Source organism: Channa argus, chromosome 2, assembly GCF_033026475.1.
Source record: "Channa argus isolate prfri chromosome 2, Channa argus male v1.0, whole genome shotgun sequence".
Lineage (NCBI taxonomy): Eukaryota > Metazoa > Chordata > Actinopteri > Anabantiformes > Channidae > Channa > Channa argus.
The window spans coordinates 10,059,463-10,086,729 of NC_090198.1; the positions used below are offsets into that span (position 1 = coordinate 10,059,463).

General features: G+C 39.7%; 1 protein-coding gene across 26 annotated transcripts in view; it reads right to left on the reverse strand.

Moving 5' to 3' along the window:
- Window positions 1-1,323: 1,323 nt before the first annotated feature.
- celf6 (CUGBP Elav-like family member 6) overlaps window positions 1,324-27,267 on the reverse strand; it is a 138,672-nt gene continuing 112,728 nt past the window's right edge. For 6 of the 26 annotated variants that reach the window (XM_067495229.1, XM_067495228.1, XM_067495225.1 and 3 more), the window contains 8 exons: window positions 26,919-27,092; window positions 25,912-26,059; window positions 23,729-23,878; window positions 22,872-22,934; window positions 22,178-22,294; window positions 18,901-19,044; window positions 14,598-14,747; window positions 1,324-8,698 (listed from right to left, as the gene is read on the reverse strand). In XM_067495229.1, the coding sequence (XP_067351330.1) occupies window positions 14,620-14,747; window positions 18,901-19,044; window positions 22,178-22,294; window positions 22,872-22,934; window positions 23,729-23,878; window positions 25,912-26,059; window positions 26,919-27,092 (924 nt within the window). In that variant the 3' untranslated portion in view covers window positions 1,324-8,698; window positions 14,598-14,619. The other 20 variants (XM_067495242.1, XM_067495249.1, XM_067495240.1 and 17 more) reach the window with 15 other exon arrangements.

The following is a 27,267-nucleotide window of genomic DNA, read 5'->3' on the forward strand; positions in this document are numbered from 1 at the left end:
CACACTGAGAGTAGGGGAGTCAGAATTGAGGATAAACCCGAGAACTGCAAAAAACCATGTTTGGAACAATCTGACCTTTTTTTACAACTCAAACAAGGATAAAGACAACAAAATGTAATAACTTTCCCCTATCCAATCCATACTTCATGATTATCCCTCACTCCAAAACATTGGAAAAAATGGAACTGTCAAAAGAGTCTTGTTGTTCCATTTTCTTTCCCTTGCCCCCCCCTGGAGACAAACAAACAAACCCCTGTTAGCACATTTCATCAGCTTTAGGGGTTACAGAACAGATTGAGTATCGACAATGGTGGCTGTTGAGGCTTATGGCTCAAAGGCAACAGTAGAGGAAAGTCTCAGGGGTAGGAGATGCAATAGAAAGGACCAAAATAATTCAGCAGGACTCACTCGAGGAACAATCCAGTTTGTCATGTGGAATCATGGAGTGTCTGCCGCACAATGAGAGAGGGTCTCCAGAGACTCGGCACGAGAGGCAACATGTGAATAGCCAAGAGTTAGTGCCCCAACCTGCCACTCTTTTCCTTTTTATTACCTGCAAATTTAGCAGTCATAAATCTGTTTCCACGCCAGTGCTTTTGCACAGATGCACCAGAGAGGCCCATAAACAAGAAATCATGTTTGGTATCTTGGGATGGTTTGACCATTGACGTTCCCTGGGGCGTCATACTCTATTCTGGGAATGATTACCGTCAGAGTTTTGATTATTTTCTTCTGTTGTGACGGACAGCTATGAGAATTGTTGAACAATGTTGATTTGCAAAAAAATAAAATAAAATAAATCACATGCAGTGCATGGGAGGGGGACACAATATTACAATATTGTGTGGCTTACTTGTGACCTGACCCTCCTTACTGTAACACCTCTGTCAATTAAATGCAGCATCGATTGACTTCTGCCTTTTTTCACAGGCGATAACATGCAGCATCCATTGTACCTTATTTTGTTTCCACTGTAACATTTCCACAAGACAAGAGCTGAATATCCATTTTCCTTTAATAAATTCACAATTCATTCCCTTCCTTCTTCCAATCTCCCTTCCATTTATTATGTATTATTCACCCTTTTTAAACGATTTTCTTCTAACCGTCTCATCTAATTTGGTATTCGGATATGGTTAGCAATGTTAGCTCAATTAATACAAATGACATGTCCTAAATGCATTCTTTCCAGCAACCAAGTGACAAGCGGGCACTGAATACACCACATCTTCGCAAACGTGGGTCATGCATCCAAAGATCCAAAGCTTTAAAAATGATTTAATAAGACTATGTGAATAGATAAAAAGGACAAAGCAGGCTCAATCTTCTACAGGACTGTGCTTTATTTTAGTCTAAGCAGAATATAATGAACTAGAGAACTACAGAGTTCAGGAGCACTATGGGAGATATCACCCCGAATCAGGGAAACAGACCCGAGCCAACACTAATTCAAATCACATCTCTGTTTCAAATAAAAAAAAAAACAGTAACTCATCTTGTTCATGTCAAAGAAAAAAATAAATGATTATTTCATTTGTTGTGAATATAAATACCTAAATATATTATGATAAAGTAATTTAGTATGATTACAGATGAAAAGAATGAAATATTTAGTGAAGCTGGGAATGTAATGACTTATGATACAAAGATTCATGATCCAAAATCACATTTGACTACATGGGAATTCTTTAAAGGCTCTCATTGAATGCTTGATTGGAGCAAACTACTCAGTTAGCTGAGTTGGTTTACATTTTGGTCCTTGTAACCAATGGAAATGGAGGTCGATGACCACATCCGCATTTGTGTCAGAATGATCTTGAAGCAAAACTGACTCTGGTAACATATTTGTGTTTACAAGAGATTTTTGTATGAAAAAGCATTTGGCAACCCCAGAATATATTGTGTCCGACCACTGTTCACAGGTAGTAGTACAGGCTGGGTTTAAGGCAGAATTCCCTCCTCACATTGGCAAGTCAACCTGACTGGAGCTAAACAGTGTGGCTATATCTACTGCTGGCACAATGTCTCCAGTGAATAAAGTCAAGTTAGAAAATAAACTTTTTCATAAAGGTCCCAAATGCAAAAACAGAAAAGAATAAAAACAGATACAGTATGTCATTACAGTGATTATCATGTAGTGATTACCCAGTGACAACCTTCAAGAAATTATCAAGCAAACAAAAATACAGTTTTTACAGTATAAAAAAAAAATCTATAATTAAAAATAATTAATAGAAAATACAGGAATCCACCCATGAATAAAAGACAATCAGCTATGACAGATTAGGTCTTCAAACCAATTTAACTTCAAAGTTTGATTTTTGTCTTGGTTGTTTTGTTTTTGTTTTGTTTTTTCATGGAGGGGGTTTGTTTTTTTGCTTTTGTCTTTTGCTTAAAACAACAAAAAGCCTCAGATGCCTCAGATTTCTCATGAACATGCAGTGGTGATTCATTTAAACTCAGTTGTGCAATGGACTCTAGAGTTTTCTAAACCCACACGACCAGCACCATCAATCATCCTTGTACAGTGCAGTTAGTTAATTCTGGTATTGATTTAAGAGTTTTCAGTCACAAAATCGCCTTGAACTTGCTCATCTGCAAGGGATTTCTTACAGGGATTGTGAAGCCACAAAAAAGAAATAAAAAATAACAATAAAGAAAAGGGAAAATGATCAAAGCATATCTGAATAAACCTCACGACAATGGGCCTATCCCAGCTTCAGTCAATAATCACAAAACAAAACAGAAAAAGAAAATAAAGAATCATTGACCAACATGAGTATCAAATCCCATTTTTGAACATCAGTGCGTCACTATACAAGAAATAAAACCATTTCTTCTGTTTTTGATAAATTATTTCATAGGGTTCTTCTCTTAGTTTCACTGAAATATATTAACTATTCTTTTATTTTTTTTTATGTTTGAACATGATCTATTGTACGACCTATAAAGAAGGTTAAACAGAATTGAAAAATAAGCTATATTGTATGTACAGGAGTAATGCAGCTGTGTGGTCAGGAGAGCAGTGGCAGATTGGATCAAGCAGGCAGGGGATTCTGCTGGGTTCTACCACAAAATCTGTTTGGTGCGTGCCCTCCTTCCAATCTTGGACTAACCCTGTATGTGTATGTTCTACTGTGTGTATTAAATGTTTGACTCAAAATTGGTTTATGTACATTTTAAACAAACTGTTTCCCGTTTCAATTCGTAAAACTACTGTAACTTCTCTGAATGTTTTAAAGCCCAAACTTTCTCCACCAAAGAATTTGCAAAAGTGTGGCGGTGGCTGATGCTTTTCTTGTCACACTGTCAAGCTTTAAGAATGCAGATGGATGAACTCTACTGTCACTGTCATATCTGTTCATCAGCCTCAATTGGACTAATCCAATTACCGCACAGGCGATCTTTCTTCTGTCTGAAGAATCATGACATGTCGGTGTACGCAGAATCCTAATTAACGGATCACTTCGGTGCCGTGGCTTAGGTTTGACACTAAGTCAAATACTCTAAGCCGTGGTCCAACGCTTAGGGTTGTCAGATGCATGTTCACAGTCCAAACCTAAGGGGCTTAAAAAGGACTACAACTCAGCTCGATCCCTGCACTGCTGTGGATACATTTTATAGTGACATCATTGTCCCACAGAGCTGGGCATCTCAACAAACTGCTATACAACCTTTCTCTGTTTTTTGTATTTTTATAGTCTATTTACATTAAGGAATAAAAAAAGCCTTTGTCTCCATTACTCTCAGCTATGTCGTTAAACATATTCACACACCTCCAGCGATTCACTGTGCATTGGTGGGTGGACTATGGCATCCTTGTTCTATCTTATGTTTTTTTTTTTTTTTTTTTGTTACTCTTGGAATTGGATGAGGATACTGTAAATCCAAAGCATGATTTAGGTGGTTCATCAGCCCTTCTGCTGGCTCAGCGCTCCCTGCGATGGGATACGATCTTACAGCTCCCACTGACCTTGTATTTGTGATTCTGCTCGACCTCCCTCAGGATCAGGGGTAAGGCAAGGCTCTGAACCTCTCCACTAATCATGACATCATAGCGCCTGATGCCCTGAGTATTGGGAGTGATTTTGTGGAGTTTCAGTTTAGCACACAACACCCCCACCACCCAGTGCCTATTTCCACCTCCACCTCTTTCCATACAAAATCCCATTTCCACAGCGAAACCCTTTCTGCACTAGAGTGAGATGACAGAAAAGCTCTCTCCCAAAGCAGCTATTAAATGAGAGGCATTATTTCTTCCCACCTGTCCAACAAGTTCCTTTAATTATCTCTCTACTTTCAGTCAATTACATTTCACTTCCTTTCCTTGACAATCACTGCTATTTTAGGGTGAGTGTTATGCACCCAGGGGGCCTGCGATTCGTAGACATGCTCTAGCAGTTCTCTGCTCGCCACTGGCTGGGGCTCTCTAAAGATACATCCTCCTCTCGAGAACTGACCGTGTGAGCAGTGGTGTAGTGTCAGCTGAGGAAATGGGTAAAGTATGTATATACCCCCCGCTATATCTCATTTAATGATACAGGGTCAGAGAGGGTACATGCATTAGTAACGGAACAGCAAACTGTCTAAAGGCTCATTGAAAAAAAAAAAAAACGCGTGTACACCTTTCACTACACCGCTGAGATGCTAATAGCCACAGTGAAGAGATGTGTTTTGGGGGTTTGGACAGTGCTTAATTGTTTTTAGCCACACAGTGAATGCTAAATATTCTGACAAATAACTTCATACTAATTTCCTTATTCTTAAATACCAAATTATTGTATTTTTGTTATATTGGTCTAAAGGCAAGTGTCAAGCTGTGTGTAGTCACCTCGGGCTGGGGGAAAGGGCAGCTGAATGAAGAGATGTAAAAATATTTATTTCTCTGATTTCTGGTGTGTTTTACATTTATTTCTATTTAATGCACATAATTTAAGTAACATTCTCCCACGGGCGTAAAACTAATAAGAGCACCCTTGTTAAGTGTTTTAAGTGCTGATTTCACATCGCCTAATTTAGCTCTGGCATAGCAGAGAGGCTACAGCACATGAACACTGCACTGTTAGCCAAGCAGACAGCAGGATACTAGGCTGGGCTGGATTTTGGCTCATTGGGGACTCAACCTGCCATTAGCAGTGGGAACTAGTACATCGTTTGTTGTAATACAGAGAAGATCAGGCATGCGAGGTTCGTGTTTGGCCTGACAATGCTTCACTTGCAGTACGTACAGGAAATTTTCATTGCTCACAGGACATTACATTTCTCATTGATTAGTTCAGCTTCAAGTAAATAACAGACAGTTTGCAGAACATGGCTTTGTTTTAAACTAGTTTACATTACTTCATGAAGCTTCTTGCATCTCCACCAAATGTCTGATTGAGGGCAGAGAAAGGAGATCTGGTTTTTACCTCGAACATATTTGAAGGCAACTTTTAAAAAGCTGTCATTCAGATCGGTGTCATTTTGAGAGAACTACTGTGCTACATGCTTTACTTTTTTATTTTCCGTCCTGCAACAACTGCTGCAACATTGTGGGTAAAGAAATAAAAAGTGCTCATACATACATCATCCACCTTTGTCTTTACATTTTTGTAATGTCAGTCTACTCTGCAATCCCTTACTATGATACGGGTGGTTTAATCCCACATCCTCCATCACCACTTCGGTTAAATTTGGCAGTATTATTGGTGCCAGGTCAGCTGTCAGCAGCCTTGCCAGGGAGTAGGCACAAACATAATTCTCTCTAATCTTCCTTCTGTCATCCATGTGCATGCAGGGGACCATCTCTCTCGTCATTTGGTCCAAGTGATTATCCTGGTGATTTTTCACTTGGTTGCTGCTAATGTATAGAGGCTGGTGATTACAGTGTGATTAGAAGGAAAGGTGAAATAGCATGTCTAATACGGTGCAGGAGATAATTGAAGGGTAGTGAGCACAGACATTAGCCTGGTTTGAAAATGGTGTTCCAGGGGGGCAGTCATTGAATAGTTGGGATAAGGTTTTGGAAAGGCATGGCTGATTTTAGGGCAAGGGAAACAGAGTTCTTGATCAGTAACACACGTACCCGTCTTACTGATCAAGAACTCAAATCAAGCCTTTTTGCGTATCTAAATGGGAATGGCAATACATTAAGGACAGTGGAATAAAATGGCACACTTTACAAGGCCTTTCTTCATTGATTTGGAATAGATCTAGTCTGCATTTTTCTCTGAAGAAAGAAAGCGATAGGGTGAGGGGGTAGCAAAGAGAAGAGCCTCAGTAGTAATTGGGAACCAGTTGAACTGAAGCACAAGGTAGAAAGCTCCTGTTTCCTGATCTATAATCTTGTTCTTTCAAAGTAAATAGCACAGACATAGACATGGAACATTTAAAATTTTATAAATTAGGTGACTGGAGATCATCCTTGAAGCATACGTTTATAGGATTTTGATGTAATGTTTGGTTGTTGACTTCCTCTCTTCACTTCCCCCCCTCTCTCCTGGTAGCCTCGGCTGGCTTCTTGCTGCCAGCTGTCAGTGCTGAAGAGGGCTGGTGTACGGATGTTAGCTGGTTTCGACTGAGAAAATTGGGACGTGTTCAGAGTGACTGCAATAGCATCGCTCCTCCCTCTAGACTCATTCCAAACATATTGATCTGCTTTTAAGGAAGCGCCTGCTCTAAAACAGTCAAAACACAGGCTACAGGACTCTAAATCAAGATATGACACTACTGGAGTTCTTTACTCTGTCCTGCTTGTTGTAGCAAGAGCGGCTACAGATGAGCTGAATGATAGTTAACAGTGACTGTTAATGTAGATATAGTGCGTTTGAGGTCTAGTGCTGATACAGTAGTTTCCCGTATATATGAAGAATGCAAGTCAGAGAACATGTTAACAATGCAATTTACAGTGTATTTGACAGAGCTAAATGAGCCCTAACAGCCTGCACTCCTTTGCCATCAATACTGTAAATCCAATTTGTCTTCAGAGAAATGTTTGTTCATATCTGCCAACAGACAAAATACTTTTTTTTTTTCAATCTGGAGTTTTGCAGCAACTCCAAAAGAAATGCACATCCTTGGTTTGTCATTTATACAAATGTTTTTTTGAGGGAATTCCAGTGCCATAAGGGCCAATGCATGAATCCTATGTAGTTAAGTTCATTCTGCTGGCAGTTTCAGTAGCTGTCACCTTACTCCATCTCTCATACCGTTTCCCTCATGACCACGCATTAGTCCATCTCTCTTTTGGAACCATTTACCTTTTTACAATTTGTTGCTTCATAATTCACACTCCATTTTGTGATACAAAAGGCCAAGGAAACAAACCAACAAACAAACGTAACAAAAGACACCCCATGTCCATGTTGCTTGGTCTTTACAGTGGATTGTCGCTTGAACACAAAGGCTAGTGGGAAGCCTTGCACATTTGCACCCTGTCCAGCACAGACATTAGCAGGTTCCTCTTTTTTTTTTTCTGTTTGTTTTTTGTCGTCGTTCTTTTTTTTCCGCCTAGAACAGTCTGTTCATAGCTGTCAGACAGTGCGATGACTTTTCCATCTTGGTGATCGAGATATCCAGTGCCTGTTACCATAACATCCAAGAGAAAGAGACTTGTTGCGTACAGGGGCAGATGAATGTTTCCTTCCCCTTGCCCTCCCCCTTTGCTCCCTTTTCATTACAACTTCAAGTATTTTTTTTAACAGCAAAATTTAGCAAATCTACATTTTTTTCTAGTCTACTTTACTATTCTACAACTGGTGCTAAATCAGCATCCAGAGCAAAAGATCAGCCCCTACACTACGATTCCATGTCTTTTTTAATACATTATTTCCATTTTCTTTTATTCATACTTACAGTAGGCCACTGGATATTGATTTAATGATTTTTTTTTCTTACTACGAGTAAATTGTAATACTTGCAGCTACAAGGTATGAGTTTTTAAATATATATTTATATATTTATATATTTATATTCTTTTAAAAAGCGTTTAGTCCTTTGGTCCCTATTTCCTAAGGAATGATGCATGTAAATTATCCTGGATTCTCCTCTTCTCTCCTCTTCTTCTTCTCGTTTTCTTCTTCAATCCAGAGCTTGCCCTGTCACAGAGCACAACACCTGTGTAGGCACAAAAACCAAAATGGCAGCAGGCTGGTGTGTGTTTGTCTTTCTGTGCGTGTGTGTGCATGTGTGTGCGTGTGTGTGCATGTGCATGTGCATGCATGCGCGCACACAAATGTGTTTGCTGCTGTACTTGAGTTGGCATTTGCACGTATTTATACATATACAAAGTAGATTTTTTTTCTTGTTTTTTTTTTAAGTGTAGCATTTTTAAATGTGTATTGTTTTGTCTTGGTTTGTTGTCTGTGTTTAAGTGTGTTTATCTGTATCCCGTGTCAGTATGCATGCTTTGAGCATAATGCGTCTGTAAAGGTTTTTTTTTTCCCATCATGTCTAAAAAACAGCAGCAAAAACTTGGTCTCTGCAAAAAATCTTCTTCCACAGACGCCAAAGCAAAACAGGGAAAAAAGAGGCATTTGCGAAGAAAACTGAAAAAGAAAAACAACAACAACAACTCTGGGATCCTTCTCTTAGTCACCCAATCTTTCAGCGGGTTTCCAGCAGGATCAAGGGACCACCCTTCCTTCATGATATGTAGCAGAGCAAGAAGTCTTTGTACTTTTACTGCACTTGTGGAAATAAGGTGTTGTGGCCCTTCATCCTGTAACATAGAGCAAGAGAGGGAGAGAGATGGAGAGAGGGGAGAAGAAGGAGAGTGGATTCAGTGAGGCTGTGGCAAACATGCTCAGGGTTGCTGGCTCCTGGTTATCACACAGACTGACAGGCACAGCTAACAGTATGAGAAACAGACGGGGAGGGGGGGAAAAAAGAGGAGTGTGTCAATCAAAAGCAGAAATAAGTGGGCTAGAGGTGGGGTGAGAGATTTGTGTTTTAACCGTATGGAACAGACATCTACACGGTGACAGCACTAATCCAAGGAAGGCCTAATTTAAACTGACTACGTCTCCCTGCATAAAAATATGCAGCTGAATGTCGCTGCCATTCATCTTATTGTTAATTTATTACAAAAAAAATACAACGAGAAAAAGTCGGAAACAGAAAAAATAAGACAGTAGTGTGTGAAGGTGAGGGTTAACATTGCGTAATGATTATAATGACAGAAAATTTGATGGTTGCCCCACCCCCCCACAATTTCATTTTTTCAAGAAATAGCCTCCAATTAGGATCCCATTAAAAAGCAAGCTTGCTTGTCTTCTGTCTTTGTGTTGACTTGTTTTGCTTCACTAGATGTGTCCGTGCTGTTGAGCTTTGGATATAAAAGAACTATTTTACAACCTATCATCCCTAATATGTTGTAAGCTATGATGTGGGTAAAGAAAGGCTATGAAATCATAGCAAATCACTCTCTGGGAGTGAACATGAAAGGGTCTGACTTTGTGACGGGAACACACGCCCAGACACTCTTTGTTCTACCTTTCCATTCCTGTAAATGAGCTTGTTACCATTTCATAATAGATCTGCTTTTCAGATGTGGGAGCAGGGATTCTAACTTATTTCTTATATGTGCCAAAGCAAGCACAGCCATTAGCTGCATAAGGCACTAACAGTCCAGATTACAAATGCCCTTTCTTTATTTGCCACTAGCAATTCTCTCTGTATACCTACCGCAGCGCAGAAGAAACGCACATTGGCTTTAAAATAGATATGTTTTCTCTGCAAGTAAACAACTTTGGAAACATCACAAGTACTTCATCCTCCGACTTTGTCAGATAATAAAGAATTTCTTTTCATAGTGTTTTGTCCCTACATTATGCCCTCCCCCTACACCACCACCAACTTAGATGATTCTATAAAAGACACCTGGCAGTTAGGAGTCATATTTGTTGGCAGGAAGACCTTACTCCTCCCAGCTTGCCAGGTTAGACACCCCCCAAGTTCATTGGATAGAACTCAGGGGGGTGAGTTGCCTGCAGGGTGTCTAAAAAGAATAGGGCACAGCGAGTTTGATGAAAACGACTAAGTCTTATCAGGGTTTGGCCTGAAGGGATAGAAACAAACTCACTTGCAAAGAAAGGACCTTTTTCACTGTGAACCTTTGTGCTGCCTTTTTGTTTTACACACAGAATAACAATTATCTCAAATACAAGAAGCAAAAACACAAGTGCTAATATATCTGCCAGCATAATACTAAACAAATACAAATACAGGCAGAAGTAAATAATCACCCCAGGTATTTGTCTTTTGTTCTGTTCATGCGCCCTGCTTATACATCGACTGTATGTGTACAGTATGGCAGTTTGGTGGACAGATTTTGGCCGCGTGGGTCCACAGTGCTGCCTGCAGCTCTGCTATCACAGTGTAATTGGTTTGCACCTTCATAAATAAATAAATAAATGGGAAGTGATTCTCATGTTAGGCAAACAAAACAATCTTGCAAAAGTACTCCCTGTGCAGATGGAATCCACACAGAAGTGGAGTGTCAACATTTGCCTGTGCTGTCTCTGTGAACGGTGGAGATTTAATTGGCTACACAAACATAGGGTCATCTTGGCCGTCTCTCGACTAAACAGCTGTCGATCAGGGGGAGAAAAAGGTCCTTTTTGCAAAGAGTCAGACTTTTTAAAACAGAAAAAAAAAAGTTAACTGGCAAAAACAATTTTGATGTGAGTGTGAAGAAATAGAGAAATAGCAAATACAGTACATCCATACACATGAACCCCACAAAAAAAAGTAAAACATCACAAGGGCACACGGTACAATAGCACAAAGGGTTAAAGGCCACTTCCAGTTATAACCAACCAACCAGTCAGCACGTCAGTTACATTATGTACAACAGGTACCAGCCAAGAAAGGCATCGGTTTACTGCACTCCACAAACTGCCAAGATACAAAATACAGTATATATATATATATATATAAAAGGAGGGCAGAATGTAAAGAGATAGAGTTTAGAGATATCAATCAACGCCACTTCATGCAACTCAGTCACAGTCCCACCACATGACGTCATCCAAAATAAAATGACACCATGGGTTCAACTTACAGCTGTGGGAACTTGGCACCGTGATGGGTGTGGGGGGAGGGTGTGGCTATAGCGGAGAAAGGCCACCTCACACTGTGATTGGCCGTGTCAGGTTGCCAGGTTGGTAGGGGTGCAAAAAAAGGACAGAAACTTTTCCTTAAGTCAGAATTAAAAGCACCCTTTCCATATTTGTTCTCTCACTCTCACTTATTCTGCCTGACAATTCAAACAAGGTTTCTATGGTTATTACCATAAAAATAAAAAATAAAAGAAAGAAATGACAGGTAAAACAGGAATAACAGAACAAATAATCTTCAACACAGCACAAAAAAGCCTTTTCCTTGTGCCTCACTGTGGTGGTGAAATATTCTTAGGCTGACAACATTTGCAGGTTAAAAGGTTGAATTGATGTTTTTATATTCACAAAGATAACCCTTAAGGCAGAAATGCATATTTCAGAAACTTGTCCTGTCTACAGTAATTGGATTTGCCTTGCATTGTTTGCTATGAGGGTGGCCGTACAGTGAGCGCTTCAGCTTTTTTGCATTAAGTTTATCTTTAAGACACAGAACGCAATTTCAGAGTAGCAGGGCTCCTGAGACCAGCGGAAGAGAATGCTGTCTGATCATGTTTTTAATTCAACTTCAAAGCAAAGTTGTCAGTATTAAAAATACAAAAAAAACAAGGCCTCTACACATTGAAGTTTTTACCAAAGTAACACAAAAAATCCATCCAAGTTTCATAAAGTTCTTCATTGTTATGATATAGTTGAATTTAGAAAAATAAACAGTTGCAGTTGAACTCATTAGCTGCTGAAGAAGTCATGTACTGTCTTCCACAATACAAGGCAATAAATGACCAAAAAAAGATCCTCAGTAGATTGGTCACATTTTTCAAGTACACCTTATTTATTTTAGATCCCTTATGGTTTTTTAAGAATCTATAAACCCGGAGCTTTGGCATAGAGCCCTCGGAAACCCCACTGGTGTATTTTTTCTTTAATGTTTTCATGGAATTGCTCTAGGTTTTTGGTCTATTGGTTTTCTTTAACTCAACAACAGAACTGGTGTAATAACTGAAGAAAAACACTGAGATGGATTGAAACGGACCAGAGGCGAAGGAAGACATGAAAAAAAGAGAGAAACAAACACATACACGTGCATCGGCACACACACACACAATAACACACACACGCACACACCTCTTGATAAAGTGTGTGTGCGGGGCATGTCTGTACTTGGAGACATTCTGAGTACATCTCAATGACTGCCCTGTCATTCAGTGTTGTTGCAGGATATTTTCCATTTGTCCCTCATTGATGTGCTAAATCAAAATCATCTCCCACTTCTCTTCTCAGGGAGTCTGCTTTGAAAGCCTGTCTTCAATTAGCAAGACACAGCTCTATTCAAATGCTATCAGCCAAAGCATAAAGGCTGCATCTATCATTTGTATTGCATATCACCTTCCATTAATACCATTTTGTGGCTTTTAAAGAGTCAAAGCTAAAACAAACAAATGGTGTTATTGTGCCTTTTTTATGGAGCTGTATAACCCAGGCTTATGTTATTGTAATGAAAAGTTGTCTGGCCAATTGGACTAAGAGAGCATGCATCTATATCGTTTTCTCCCGGGGAGCTGCACTTTGTAACAGATGGGCAATGGCTCCTTGAACCAAGCCCGACACTGTGAAATGAGTCTTTATTGAGGAATGGTGTCACTTTAAGTAAACCATCTTTTTATTTGTATTATTTGGTTTTTGTATATGAAAGCTCTGACTTTATAAAGCCCAAGTGAAACAAACTGTGGAATGTGGAAGATACCTGGTGGCAGATATACAGTATTAGAAGCAAACCTGAGGATTTGCTTTGTTAACTGTGGATTTGCAAGTGCTTTTGTTCACTCTACTTTGGGCGTGTATACTTCATTAAAACAGCATAATGAAAAAGTTAAACACAGGATATACTTGGGCATAGTTCACAGCTATTCCACAAGGGATATGCTTGATTTAACTCGATTAAGTTGTAACTCTAGTTTTATTGTAAATATTTCAATATTAAATTTGCTCCGTAAACAATGGCATATTTTTGAATGCCCAAGTTTTTAAACTTGCAAACACTGAGCCACATAGATTTGTTTTTAATTTATTTTCATGATAAATCGCGAACATTCAATGGCCTTTGTGCTACATTCGGTAAGTTTACGGTTATTTAAAATAGACATATGTACTTACAGGATTACAAAAAGTTATCTTAATTAATTCAAAACCATATTCATCTGGTGTGTGTTCTGCTATATGAAAACATTTGGAAACAAAGGATGACGCAATATAACGGTGGCCAATGACAGAGAACAGAGAACATATTGGTAAAGCATCACTTGAACAAATCAAATGGTGCTTACTGAGGTTGTTGTTGTTGTCAATCATTATACAAGCAACTGCAGTTTATAGTGTGAGTAAGTGCTTTTCCATTAGGCATATGTTTGTTTATTTTTTGGAGCACAAACTTTGCTTTCAGACTTTCCATATTATTTCAATATGCTCATCTGTAGTTTTGTAAAAAGTTATTATATAAATCTTTTCTCTATTATTGCATTTCTCTTCTCATTTTCTCTTCACATTTTCCTTGAATTACAGGCTCTTCTGTAGCGGCCCCTGGATTTTGCTAAGGAGCTGACAGAAACGTAATGCTGAGCTATTTTAGGAGAAAAACAATTGCTGTGTTAGGTTTTATGAATTTGTAGCTTAACAATTTGCATCGATTCTCAACGCCATCCTCAGTAGACGGATAATTATACACCGCTGGGTATTGATGATGTCATCAGTTTGCACTAGAGCATCATGCAGGTACAAATTAGATTTCAAACCCCAGAAGAAACAAAAACAAATCAGTGGAGCAGGGCATCCTGACAAAATCTCAAGGCTGATTATTTGCAGAAGGGCTGTGCAATGTGAAACCTAGTGCCCTGACACTTTCACAGCCCGTGTTTAAAAGCAATACGTGTTGACCTGAAAAATACAATTTCATGTCATGTCAGATCTCGTGGGGACAGCCAGATAGTGATTACAAATATAATTTTTTTTTACCACCCCCATCACCAGTTGACCACATTTAATATTATTCAAAGCAATTTGTGCGTGTTTTCATTATTATTTCATATTGACTATTTCTATAAAGAATAGAAGAGAAAGTGCAGCCCAGATAAGTGATTGGGGAATTGCAAAATGTTAAATTTGCCCCACAGTGCAATCTTTTTAAACTGTGGTCAGTTACAGATACATTAAGGATTAATATGTATTATTATATTGCTTATTTTGTGCAATGAAAATATACTGTATGACTGAATAATTGCTAAATGTCTAAAAGGTGATTTAAACGAATAAAAAGCTTCAAATATTTAATTTTGAAGATCGGTAAAGATGGGTTCGAGTGTATAGAGGTTAAACTATATCAGGGATATAGGGTAAAGCACTTTGACATATTAACAAGACTGTACTAGATCAGTTACAAAACAATCTAAAGTAGAAAAGTTTCATACAGCCATGGTGTGACATGCTAAGACATGGGTGTTACTGTACCTGGGTATGGACAGCAGACAAGTCAGTAAGGTCGGTTGGCATCCTTTGGCCGTTTTAGCTGCACCTTCAGCCTCTTCATGCCTATCTGAAAGCCATTCATGGCCTGGATTGCGGCTTGAGCACTGGATGGGTTATCAAAACTCACAAAGCCTGAGACAAGAAAACAGAACGAGAGAGAGATGGAGGCAGAGCAAAACAGAAACATGGAACGAAAAAAGGAACAAAACATGAAGGAAGAAGAATGGCGAGAGATGAGAGCGAAACGGGAGGAAGAGAAGGGGAGAGGAAAAGGGACCGGGAGAAAAGGCGGGCGAGATGAAAGAAAGGGGAAGAGAGGAAGACCCTTTTTAACGCTCAACAATGGGTCTTTGTTTTCTCTTTTCAGCAGATTAATTGAAAATCTCTGAATTAAAAAGATTACATAAAATACCACAAAGACTAACAATAGATATTAAAAATCAAACGAAGAGGCGCTATTAGAAACTCAGAGTTTAGCTTCAACAGAGAATAAAAAAACATGAAAAGGTGTTCAAAGATTAGACATGAAAAAGAGGCTAATGTGTGTTGATTTTTTTTTTTTTTTTTTGCGAAAATGAATAGTTACCTGAGGGTTTAAGTGTCATAAAAGTGACAGAGGTGTATGTGTGTGTATGAATGAGTGAGAGAGAAAGTGTATTTACATGTCTGTGTGCGCCTGAGCGTGTATCTCAGTAAAGAGTAAAGGGCATGGGGGTCGTGACGAGATGCTAGCAGCAAGATGTGTAGGACGGAGGTGCATGCTGCTCTGAGTTATCACCTGGGTGTTGAGGCGGAATGAGCCCACGGCTTTCCACACTGGGACTCCTTGCCTCTGCTTATCAGGCACCTCTGTGATTGACGGCCCGAATTTTCCGCCAGCCAGCTGATTTGATCACACCGCTATGGGTCCAATTTAATTTGGGGGGAGAGGGCAGGCTTTTGTCAGTGCGGGTGAGATAAGGCTGCTGCTTTTACAAACCCTTTAAACAAACTGAGCAGGGATGGGCCTGTCAGTTGGCAGTGATCCCCCCTCCCAAACCTACATACACACACTATCCCTGACTTTAATGAATCTCCATACCTCACATTTACATCCACATACACAAGGTGATAGGAGGCTGTGGGTCAGATGACAGACACTGCAAGCTCTGCAAACTTGAAGCACTCAAATCGGTGTACATTAAAATAAAAGCTGAAGAAGTTATTTGAACGTGTTTTCCATTTCAGCCGTTTTCTCCAGACAAAGTAACTGGCTGATGTTTCATATCTTTGATGCAGCGCTGACTGTGATGTGCAGCTCAGTACACTGAATACTACTAGTGTTTGAGGTATGGCTCTCACCGCAGCCATCCATATCAGCAGAATGTCTGTCTGTACACATTGTAATGTTATGCATTTTTAATAAAAAAAATGCACACAAAGTGCAGACTTTATTGGATGACAGGGTGGAAAATGCAAGTTGAGGACCAGACTGAGCAGCTGAGAGTGTTGGCAGTATATATCTCACATTGCGATAATGCAGGGTTGGCTGTAGTCTGCTGATGAGGTCTTGGTTCAAATACTCTCTTAGGCTGGGAAAACTAATGTCTGCTGTAATTAACACTCAACTCCCTGTGAACAAGTTAGTAACCTCCAGGTGATCCACTGAAGCTGCTTACTAGTCAGGATTGGTCAGAGGAAGTTCTTGTGCCTTAGCGTTTTAATACATTGCTAGTTGTTTATTTTTATGATTAGTATATTGTACCTTTGGTAGAAAAAATATGACTTTAAAGCAGAATTTTTGAATGTATGAATGTATAGGTGAGCACTGCTGGAACAAGCACAGGCAACTTACACTGACTTAAAAGGGGGGAAGAACAAAAAAGGCAAAGAGAAAAACAAACAAAAAGAAACAGAACATAAAGCTCAGATATGTTGTTTCACCGCATCTAAGAGCAGAGGGTTTCATATTTAAAGCGTGTGTGCCATTCTCTGAAAACCTTTTGGAATTCATTATCTAGCTGAATCCAGCTAATTCCACTTAACAGGATAAGCTTTGATTACTTTTAAAAGTCAATATTGAGTGACTAAATGTGGAGGATTCAGCTCAATGTCATTTCCATAGAGCCCCAGGTTAAAGTGAGCACAACCGTATAGCTCCTGACCAGTTAATGTCTACAGGTGTCCACTATCCCCTTATGGGCACAGCAAGCTGCATCACCCAGAGAGTTTCTGTTACGTATCTCGCTTATCATTGTTTTTAATGGCTTGAAAATCAAATATATTATAAATTTGCTCCTTCTCCATCAAACCAGCACAAGTGTTTAATGTCAGACCATATCACATTTTCATACGCATTTTTCCACAGTGCAAATACATATACTAAACAGACATCTGTCTGAACTGACATTGATGCATCCCTGTAGAGTATACTCCAAATCCTACTCCAAAAATACATCCTTTATAGGAATATGCTTCGAGTGCTCCTCCAATGACCTTTTCATCATATTCAAATTTTCAAGCTTCTCTGTAAACACTCCATCTCAAAGAGTGATGTCTGATTACCTCCTCTCAAAATCCCAAAATGTAGTTCACCTGTGCTGCAGAGAAATCAGGACACGCAGATGTTTGATCTAAACTTTGCAACTACTGACATTTACATTATGCTGCGGTGAGCAATTTGCAAAAACTATTTCATTTAAAAATATTAAACTAAATTTGTAAAACACTGTACCTACTAAAATATTTAAATACAGTAGGTAAGTTAACTTTTACGCCAATCATTTAAATCAGTAGATTTAGGTTCCATTCATCCATCCATTTATTATCTGTGGCCGCTTATCCTGTTTAGAGTTGTGGGGGGCCTGGAACCTATCTCAGCTGTCCCAGCAGAGGCAGGGTACACCCTGGACAGGTCGCCAGTCTATCTCAGGGCCTGGATTTACGTTTTAATTAGAGAAAGTAGAGGCAAAAGTGCATAATCTGGATTAGAATATGGTGTTGTGCTGTTTATAGGACAGCAGGAAAATAAAAATCCCAGTTAACTAAATTTTGATGTCGCTATTGGAATGTTTATGTTATAGACCTCAGTAGCTATCTGTTATTTAAATATTTATTTATTCACTTTTGCATGTACAGCGGTAGGAGTTTAAGAGGACTTTGGAATTTTCTAAATGTATATGTAAATATGATAAATGACCTAAACTAGATAAAGGTAACCCAATTAAACAATTGAGAAAAACATAGAAACACTCATCGTGCCACATGTATTCATGCTCCACTGTATGTGAATATACACTAAATTTACAGTCTACAGTGCCCATTAACATGTCATCAACACTAAACTTACACACTGTAAGATTCTGTTCAAACTGTTCAAGTTCTTGGAGGCCTAATAACTTATCCCCTTTAATGCCCCGCATCTTCAGCCTAATTTGTTAATGTCTTACAAAAGAGCCCTGGGGCAGCTGCTATAAAAAGGAGGGGAGAAATGAGTGAAAAAAAAAGAAATCATGGGTTAAATTGCTGTTTTTCAGCCAAGATCTTAATTACTAGCTGAGGAAAATAAGCCAGTGAGAGTGATGAGGTCACTGCCCCTTTGTCCTTCCCCCTTGTTGACTGACGGATAGTGATAGCGAGTGGCATATGTTTAGAGTGGAGCACACACAGGGAAGGAGAGATAGACTGTCCTAAGATGGGCAGAGAGAGCGAGAGAAAGAGAGACACATGAGGGAAGAGAGAGGGAGGAGGCCTCATAGACATGCCACGTTGAAGAGAAACTGAAAGAAAGCCAATGTTGGGAGTCTCTCTCTCCCTCTCTCTGCCTGTCTCCTGAGTGCTGCTGTCCAACTGAATCAACAGCAAGGCCCACACTAGTCTATTATTATCTCTTTAAGCCCATGGATTCCACCTGCACCGCCTCCAACCCGATGAACTGGTTGGCTGTGTGGGAGGTGAGAGGTGGGGAGAGGGTGGCAGGATACTGCTGAAAGATTTTGGGAGAGGTGGGTCTGGGACAATGCTTTTGTCTTGAGAAAGTAAAGAGAAGGGGAGATGGATGCTGATTGTATTAGAAATAGTGTGATAGAAAATGTTATAAATACATAGATGTGTGGAGCTTGTTGCCTCCTCTGCTCAGTGGCAAGAAACCCTTCAAAATGTTAATGGAGGCTTGATTTGGGTAGACTCTTGGAGTAAAAGATAAAGCAAACACTAATTTTTGTGAGGAAACTAAAATCTTGTACGTTTGTTAATTTCAACAATTTGTTATTTATCGGCTTGTTTTCGCTGTCAGTTTTTGACTCACCAAAACATTTGCTCTGATTGGTCGCTCGGTCCACAAAGACTTTTGCAGAGATGACGTTGCCAAAAGGCAGGAACATTTGCATGAGCTCTGCATCTCCGAACTCCTGGGGCAGGTGATAAATAAACAGGTTGCAACCTTCTGGCCCTAGTGATGAGAGAAAGACAACAGGAGGTTACATGGGATCATAAACAGGAGATACCCACTGAGAGAGGGACTGACCATAATAACATGAGTGGAAAAGGACTTAATAAAGAAATCAAGACCTGGTTGTTGTGGCATATATGAACTACCTTAACACTTGATAGCAATACAAATGTAAACAGCCACATAAATGTAATAGGACAAACAAGAGAAAAATAGACCAGAGGCTGAGTGAAAAAAACAGAAGACAGTTATATTGATAAACATTAAGGAGCAGAGAAGGAGAGCATGCATTAAGACATAAGCCAAGTTTTTGCCCCAATTACTGTGTGACAGTGGGACTGTCTTCCAATCTCTCTCCATCCCTCCACACTCATCCGCCCAGCTGCCACATATTGTACAGCCCAGTCTGGATAAAAGGAGGAATGAACTGGAGGGAGAGAGAGATGAGATGGACTCAGGGACAGTATGCTTGCAGCTGGCTGCCTGGCTTGCATTCACTCCTGTCTCATTGCTCAGGGCGATAGCATGACGAGATGAGACTGGGACTGGTGAGAACGCTGATAAGAGGGCTGCAGTGGTGGTTGGCTGTAGTGCTGTAATGCTTTGGCAAGATATAGGACACACATACACGCACACACACATACACACACACACACACACAAACGCACAGACACATACACACACACGCACGCACACACACACACACACACAAGTTGACGGAATGGGGATTTTTTATTTATTTTGTAGCAGTTTAAGACTGAATTTCAGTTCTGTCTGTTAAGGTTTAGATCTCTTTTAGGTCTTTAAAAAAAGTGGCTTTTGAGAGAAAGAAATCTCTGCAACTGTGTAGCTAAAGTTGATAAGCTGCACACGTTTCTTGCAAAAATAGCATCCCCTGTCTTTTGGTGCTCTCATGATCACTTCTGTCTGCCAAGTTTAACTGTGTACATTATTTCTACCAAAGGGCTTTTTCCCAGCGCTTGAAACCTTTTGTGAAACTTAATTTTTCTACCCTTGTTCCCACCAGAGGAACCAGGGTCTAAGTTGCAGTGAGTCCTGGGCCATAGTCTTACCCCCTAAAGTCCCTAGTCTGGCAGTAGTATTTTTTGAAAGTTCAGTGTAAAGTAAATGTAGTGCTGACTGTACAGTGGCAGTGCACCCAGTGTTTGACACTTCCGGCATTTTATTACTTGGGGCTGAGCAAGAGGATTGTTTTGTTTTACTTTCCATAAAAAGTATGAACTATTATTATGCTACTATTATAATAGCTGCAATGGTTATTTAAATACAAATACACATAGTAAGGAGTGAGTGTCAGGAGTGGAGTGAGTTGGGACAATGGGGACTTTTATTTAATCTTCCAGGGGCTTTCGCTCTGCTGTGGAAATGCAAATCACAATGGACTGGAGGGACTTTTACTCCAGGGGAGGTTCTTGGGTTTTAGTCCCTGGGAAAGTAAGTACTAAGAACTTTCTGGTTGAAATGCACTTAAAGTTTTTTCTACATCTCTCGGGGAGGGCTACTTCAAACTTGATGTAATAAGCAGTAGTGTAAAGCCTAGATACAAGTGAGGTTGCCACACCTTTCCCTGCTTGTGGCTTGAAGCTAGATTAGATTCAATTAGCACAACACACCAAACTTAGAGTTGCGTTGTAGGTACTATTGAAAAAAACACTTTTGGACCATTGCTTTGCTTCAATTTGGATATGTTTTTAACTATTGTTGCTCTTACAGTGTTATAGGAGTGTAGGTACTCAAACGTACTCAAACATCAGAAGAGTTGTATACTTGAATAAAATATACAATAAGAATAAATTTGAATAAAAGACAACAATAACAAGACTTACAAGCAAAAAGCTGGCTTTTATTTTTTTAAAATTTGCCGTAACCACAAACAACCACCTACAAACTGATTTGTAGCTTTGATATTTTCACCTTGGATCTAAAATATTTCTGCGTATGTTATACTGTAGTTAGCAGTAGTGCAGTAGTGTAGTGATGAACTTACCCCAATTCTCTTGAAAACAGTCTTATTATTAACAATATTGGTGTTTGGTGCAGATTTTGGTCCAATCATGGTGGCTGCTTCACATTCTCTATGTTAAAAAATAACTATACTGTGTCTTGATTTTTGAACGTAGTTTCGTAGTTCACTGCAGTTTTGTTGAAGCTGATGTTTAACTGTGCCTGTACTTTCACATTTAGTTGTCTCTTGTTAAGTGGCAAGGCTGCAAACTGTGGCAATGGATTAAGAGAGACTGGGAGAGCAGCCAAAACTCAGAGGAGGCCAGATCTCAGACAGGCCACTGGCTCAATTTAGGTGTATGTGTGTGTTTACTTTTGTCTGCGATTCTGTCCCTCTGTGTGTTTGCATTACCATGATTTCTATAAATCTTGCTAATGTTTAAAATATTCCAAGATAGCAATAAGAGATGCGATGAACATACTAGCTGTGTGTGTGTGTGTGTGTGTGTGTGTGTGTGTGTGTGGGTAATGTAAACTTTAACCGGATAAGTAGTACAAATAATGAAAGGATGGATGAATGTGTCTAAGATTATACAGTACAGTACATGTATAATACATGTATGAGGATACTTTTGTTCACACTTTATTAATTGTTCACACACACACACACTCAAAAGAAAACACAAACAAAAATATACTCCTGGGAATGTTGGAAATATTTAATTTCAGAGTTCCTAATCTGAATATTAATGCCACTCTACACTGTCTCATACAATCATATAGATGAATAATTGAGACTGAGGAATAGTGTCAAAAAGAGTGATTTACCATCACCGTATGTCCTAGCCTTTATTACATCTGAGGCAGTGGCATAAGAATGAACACTACACTAGGAATGGTAATAAATTATTATGCATGCAGCTAATTAATCTGATGAATATTTATAACCACTTAAACACATTGTAATGGACTGATTAAGCAGTCCAACGCTGTGAGTTTGAATTAGTGCAGTTTTTGAATAATGACAGAGTAACTTTCCATCTCACTGCTAATGTTCTTCTCTTTAAATGGGGAGCCTTTTTCTCACATTTTCCCCAGCCAGCTTTTTCCCTCCCTCGCTAATTCAAAGCAGCACAGCTACATTAGAATGGAACATGGCAATTATCACCTTTTATCTTGGGTGGGCGCACTTGCTCGCTCTTACCTTCCCTCTGTTGCTGGGGAATGATGGTTGGTTGCTGGGGGAACGCTTGGCTGATTGGCGCATAGGCGGCAGGGTAGGCTGCTGTTGCAAAGGGAGAACCAGAGTGGAATTTTTCACATCTCCATTTTCATATTTGACATAACAAAACTCAAATCATTATTCCATTGTTCATTTGCGTCCTCTAGACATTGCATAAATAAATTGCATTATGACTCGGAGCCTAGGCTCATTTGGCTGGTGGATCACCACACAAAGAGCATGGCAAAAAGGGAGCAGAGTGCCGTTCAACTAAGCCGACACAAAGAAAGAGAGGGAGACTTAACACCGTGTTAATAAGAGCTGATGTCAGGCAGAAAGCAATGGTTATTCGAGGTCTGTGTCACCTCTCGTGTAGAAGGCTATAGCAAATTTAGATCCTGTCAGTGTACCTTTGAAATTAAGATTTTTGCCTGTGTGTGTAGGTGTATAATCAAGTCGGCCGAAATCCTTTTGCAATTCTAATGTAAAGTAGCCTAATCTGGGACAAAATCGACTGGTCATCTGTCTATTGCTACCTGTCGTAGTGTCTGCTGATGATACAAACAGAAAATGAGAGAATAGAGAGAAAGGGACAGATGGAGAAAGTGAGAGAGGAAAGGAGATAGGAGAGACAGATCACCTGCGTAGTGTTGGACGCCAGCATATGCCTGTTGGAGAGGGTCGGTCACTGTTGGACTCTGTGCTGCAGAGATACAGAAAGAGCGACAGAGAAAGGGGGTGACAAGAAAAGAAAACAAACGCACAAGACACAAGGAGAAGATGGTCAAGACAGACACAAAGACAAAGAAAGATACAGAGAAACTGGCTTAGGTGTGGAGAACTTTTAGGAGGTAAGATCAGACAGAAGTGTTATTAGAAATTTGCGTTGTCACATCACTCAGTTCTTCAAAATGTCTGTTTGCCCCAGATGTTTGCATCAAATATTAACAACATGCCAAACAAACCACTTTGTAGTTCATTACAGTTGCAGCTGCCCTTGCATAATGCAGAAACTGGGAGAGTGTGTCTGTCAGTTCTTCAGGAATCAGTCCCAGACAACATTAAGAAGCTGAGGACGGGCTGAGACACATCAAATTAACCATAATGGACTGATGGATGAACTGATAGATTCATCATGATACTGGGACTGGCTGCTCAGAAATGTCTGCACAGACACTGTTGATTGACCCTTGTCTTAAGCGCTTTAGGTCAAATCAGAAAAAAAAAAAAAATGTCATGAGAGTGGGAAGTAAAAAGGGCCTCTAGACAACTTTTAAACAGTGCTGCTTGATCACTACTGGCATGTTGAGCATGCATTGTGACAATTAGGTGATGTTCTTTTTGGATCAAGCACAACACTTGAGAGCAATCAAGCATTCATAGATCATCGCAGGTACAAGCACTAAATCATAAGTGTCAGGGTCAGAGCAACTGTCTTGTTACAGTATGTTACAAATATATCTCATGTTTCTTTTATGTAAACTGTTGTTGGCTCACCTGGGTAAGGATGAATGCCATTTGTGTAGATGGGCTCAGAGGTGGGCTGCCCATTGCTTTGAGGCGGGAGGGCACTGAATCCATTGACCCCGATTGGGGTGGCTATGCTGGGCACGGCTGTGGCAGAGATGCCTGGAGGTGTGCTGGTGCCTACAAATAGATACAGAGTCATTACTAAAGCTACAGGGTACACACACTCAAAAAAAACAAAAAAAAAACAACAAGACAGGGGTATAAAGTGTATTTGAACTAAATAGGGAACATTTTTTAAAAAGTACCACTGTGTCCTCATCAGCACAAATTTGTGCCATTTCACCCATCGTCAAAGTACAATGGAGTTTAGTACAAATTCGCACCAATTCAGTCTGAACTAGAGGTACAGTTAATATAGTACACTGATAGAGGAGTGAGGTTGGCACTTGGGAAAAACACTCATGCACGACTGCAATATAAAATAATAAAGGTAGCACTCAGTTGTTCTGAATATGAGTTATTACACCCATGTTTAACATACACAATGATTAAATACAGAGGTGTGTGTCCCTTCTTCGAACTACGTTTCCTCTTTGTGGTGATATTCCAAGTCTGTCACCTTGTCACTATTCTTTTACACTGATAGATTTTTATTTTTTTATCTAATCCAGGTGAAGGACATTTAAGTCATGTAGGATTATATTTCATAGGCATTACCTGGAATGTGTAGGCCTTGTGGATTACAAATGCCAGGTACAGCGTCATGCCACTTTATTTAATACATTTGCAATGACCCTGCCTTCAGGCAGCCTGCCTACTTAGTTGCGAGCCATCAAAGCTCCTCATGACAAGGGCCAAAAAGATAGTTCAGACTGGGGTCTGGGATTATCTCACACAAATCTTTGCTCTTATATTGTGTAAGCCAAGGACTCTGCATCCAATGTCATCGGATTGGCTGTGTTCCCAGAAAACACACACTGTCACAGAGACACAGAGCGACAGACAGAGCGAGATAATGAGAGAGAAGAGGAGAGAGAGACTATAATGTGGCTGCCAGTGAGTGTCAAGGAATGCTGTACATCTTCTCCCATCATGCCTTACTCAATACAAGGCTCTGCTTCCTTTTATTTAACCATGGCAATGTCTGCTTCAGCTCAGAAAATGGAGCCTAAAAATCTTAAAGCATATAACAAGGACAAAAGAAAAAAAACAAAACAAACAAAGACTTACAAGCATTAGCCAGGTCCAAGCACCTAGTGCGTTTCAGACCCAGCATCTCAAGCACTCCAGTATAAGCTGAATCCGGCATTGTAAGGACCCCGGCACATTTTTGACCTCAAAGACTTGAGAAGTGTGGCCGCCCACCCTGACCCTATTTCCTAGTCCTATGCAGGTTGTCTACTAGATTATAGCAAACTTCATATGGAAGGTTTGAGATCTGTTGAATACATTTTTAGGGTCCTAATACTTCAGAAATGTGTGGAAGATACACTGTTAGGGGTTTTAGCTTCCCATTTGATATTCCGAAATCTATTTGTGTAATTTGTTACTGACAGCATGAACATTATTTTAGTGAGAAAATGAGGGTTGTGCAATCAATGTAAACTCAATGTTTGTGCCCAATCCACCTGATTTCAAAAAACAGAATTCAAAACTTTCTTAATAATTATTGGCAACGCGATTACAGAGAATGTTTAGTCACCAATATTCTATTTCTGAGTCTACAAATCCACAGACTAGCATGAAAAGCTGAATTATAACATTTTGCAATATTGCACATACAATTATATGCAGAAATGGGCATGGACTATACCAGGTGATAAATATAAGTAAATTCGAGATATAAATAATTTGAATATGTAACTTATAGTTAGTGACAAAGTATGTATGTTATTTACATTTATTATAGTGCCCTCTTCTGAATGGCATGGTTCATTTTCCTAGGAGATCAAATTTGCATTACTTACTACCTTCCCAAAGATTTTTGGTACGGTTTAGTCAGCAGTAGCACTAAAATGATAATAATCACAATAATAATAATAACCTAAATATAAGCAATATTACCCAAACAGAAGGCTAATACTATTGTTTAATAATTTGTGCTAAAATAAAAGTTAGAGTGGCCAGCATCTGCTGTGCATGTAGGTGTGTCTTGTGCATCGCCTCTTACATCCATTAATTATTGTAAATGTGTGTCTGTTAGTTTATACCTGAGGATGGTGTCATGGGAGTAGCCACCAGACCGTTGACGTTGAAAGCTGCCATTTGCTGCATTTGTGCGGCAGCGATGGCTGCCATGGGGTTCAGGTAGGATCCTTGTGTCGCTGCCATCAGGGCGGCTTGCTGTTGCATCATCTGCTGTAGGATTAAAGAGCAGTGGGGAGAGAGGCAAATGGTGGGAAGGATGGAGAGAAGGACAGAAAAGAAAGAAAGGTGAAATAGCCGCAGGACCAGAGCATGTTTACTCTTACATCTCTGTTTGTTTGGCCCATGCCTTGTTCTTAACAGAGTGGTCTGTGTTGCCCTGCAGCGTTGCTTTTCAGCTGCTGTGGGACCACACAAGCCTTTTGCTCAATAAAATGACAAACAATAAAAGCTATGCATTAAGTTTGGTAAGATAGAGACTACTGTATATATATCTCTATGTTGCTTACATGTATTTGTATAAGGGAATAGGGGGTTTTCGGTGACAGAGAAAAAGTTGAGTAGGCGATTCTCACCTGTCAGGGTAAGTTGTTAGCTAGTATGTGAGTGCAAAATCTCACAGACTCCTAACTCTGGCTGTGACTTTCATGTGTGAATATGAATTTGGGGGGTGGGATGGCATGAAAAGGGGTAGGGGGGTGTGGGTTCTTAGCCGTCCGCCTCAGTTTGAGTGTAAAGGATTATGTGTAAGTACATGAAATGTTAAAGAGTCAAGCTTGGATTGGCCGTTTAAATTCACAGACAGACTCAAGAAATAAATTTGAAGGAGTAAAGTGCTGAACATACATGGTAGGCATCCTTCCTGGACAAATGAGGGGATAAAAATACAATATAAAAAGCAGTGCATCATTTTCTGTTAAGCCTATCTAAATTTGGACTCTAACATCCATTTAATAGTGCGAATCACTTAAGGAGTTGTTGACTGGGAGTGTCACATGCCTAGTGGGAGAGAGAGTGAGTTCAAACCTCAAATCACAACAGTTTTGTTTTCTTTTCCTTTTTTTAAGCTCACCGTCTCCTCCCCCGCCGGGCTGAGACTTACAGCATGAGAGTAGGCGCCATAGGCCCCAAACTGGATGGTCATTGGACTGAAGATGCCGAGCTGGCCGGCCATCTGGTGCATCCTGCGCAGGGTCCTCTCCTTATCAGTGTCTGCAAACTTGACCACCAGACTCGATGAGGCACCCTACAGGGACAAGAATTTTTACAAGCTTGGTAAAAAAAACTAACAGCATTTTGTACACATAGGTGCAGTTTATTAATTCACAAAGTTGATAGATGTGCAGGTTATTTTATCTTATCTTTTTGGTTTTCAGTTTTTGGAGATTAAAAAGCTGAATTATAAAACTAAGAAAAAGAAA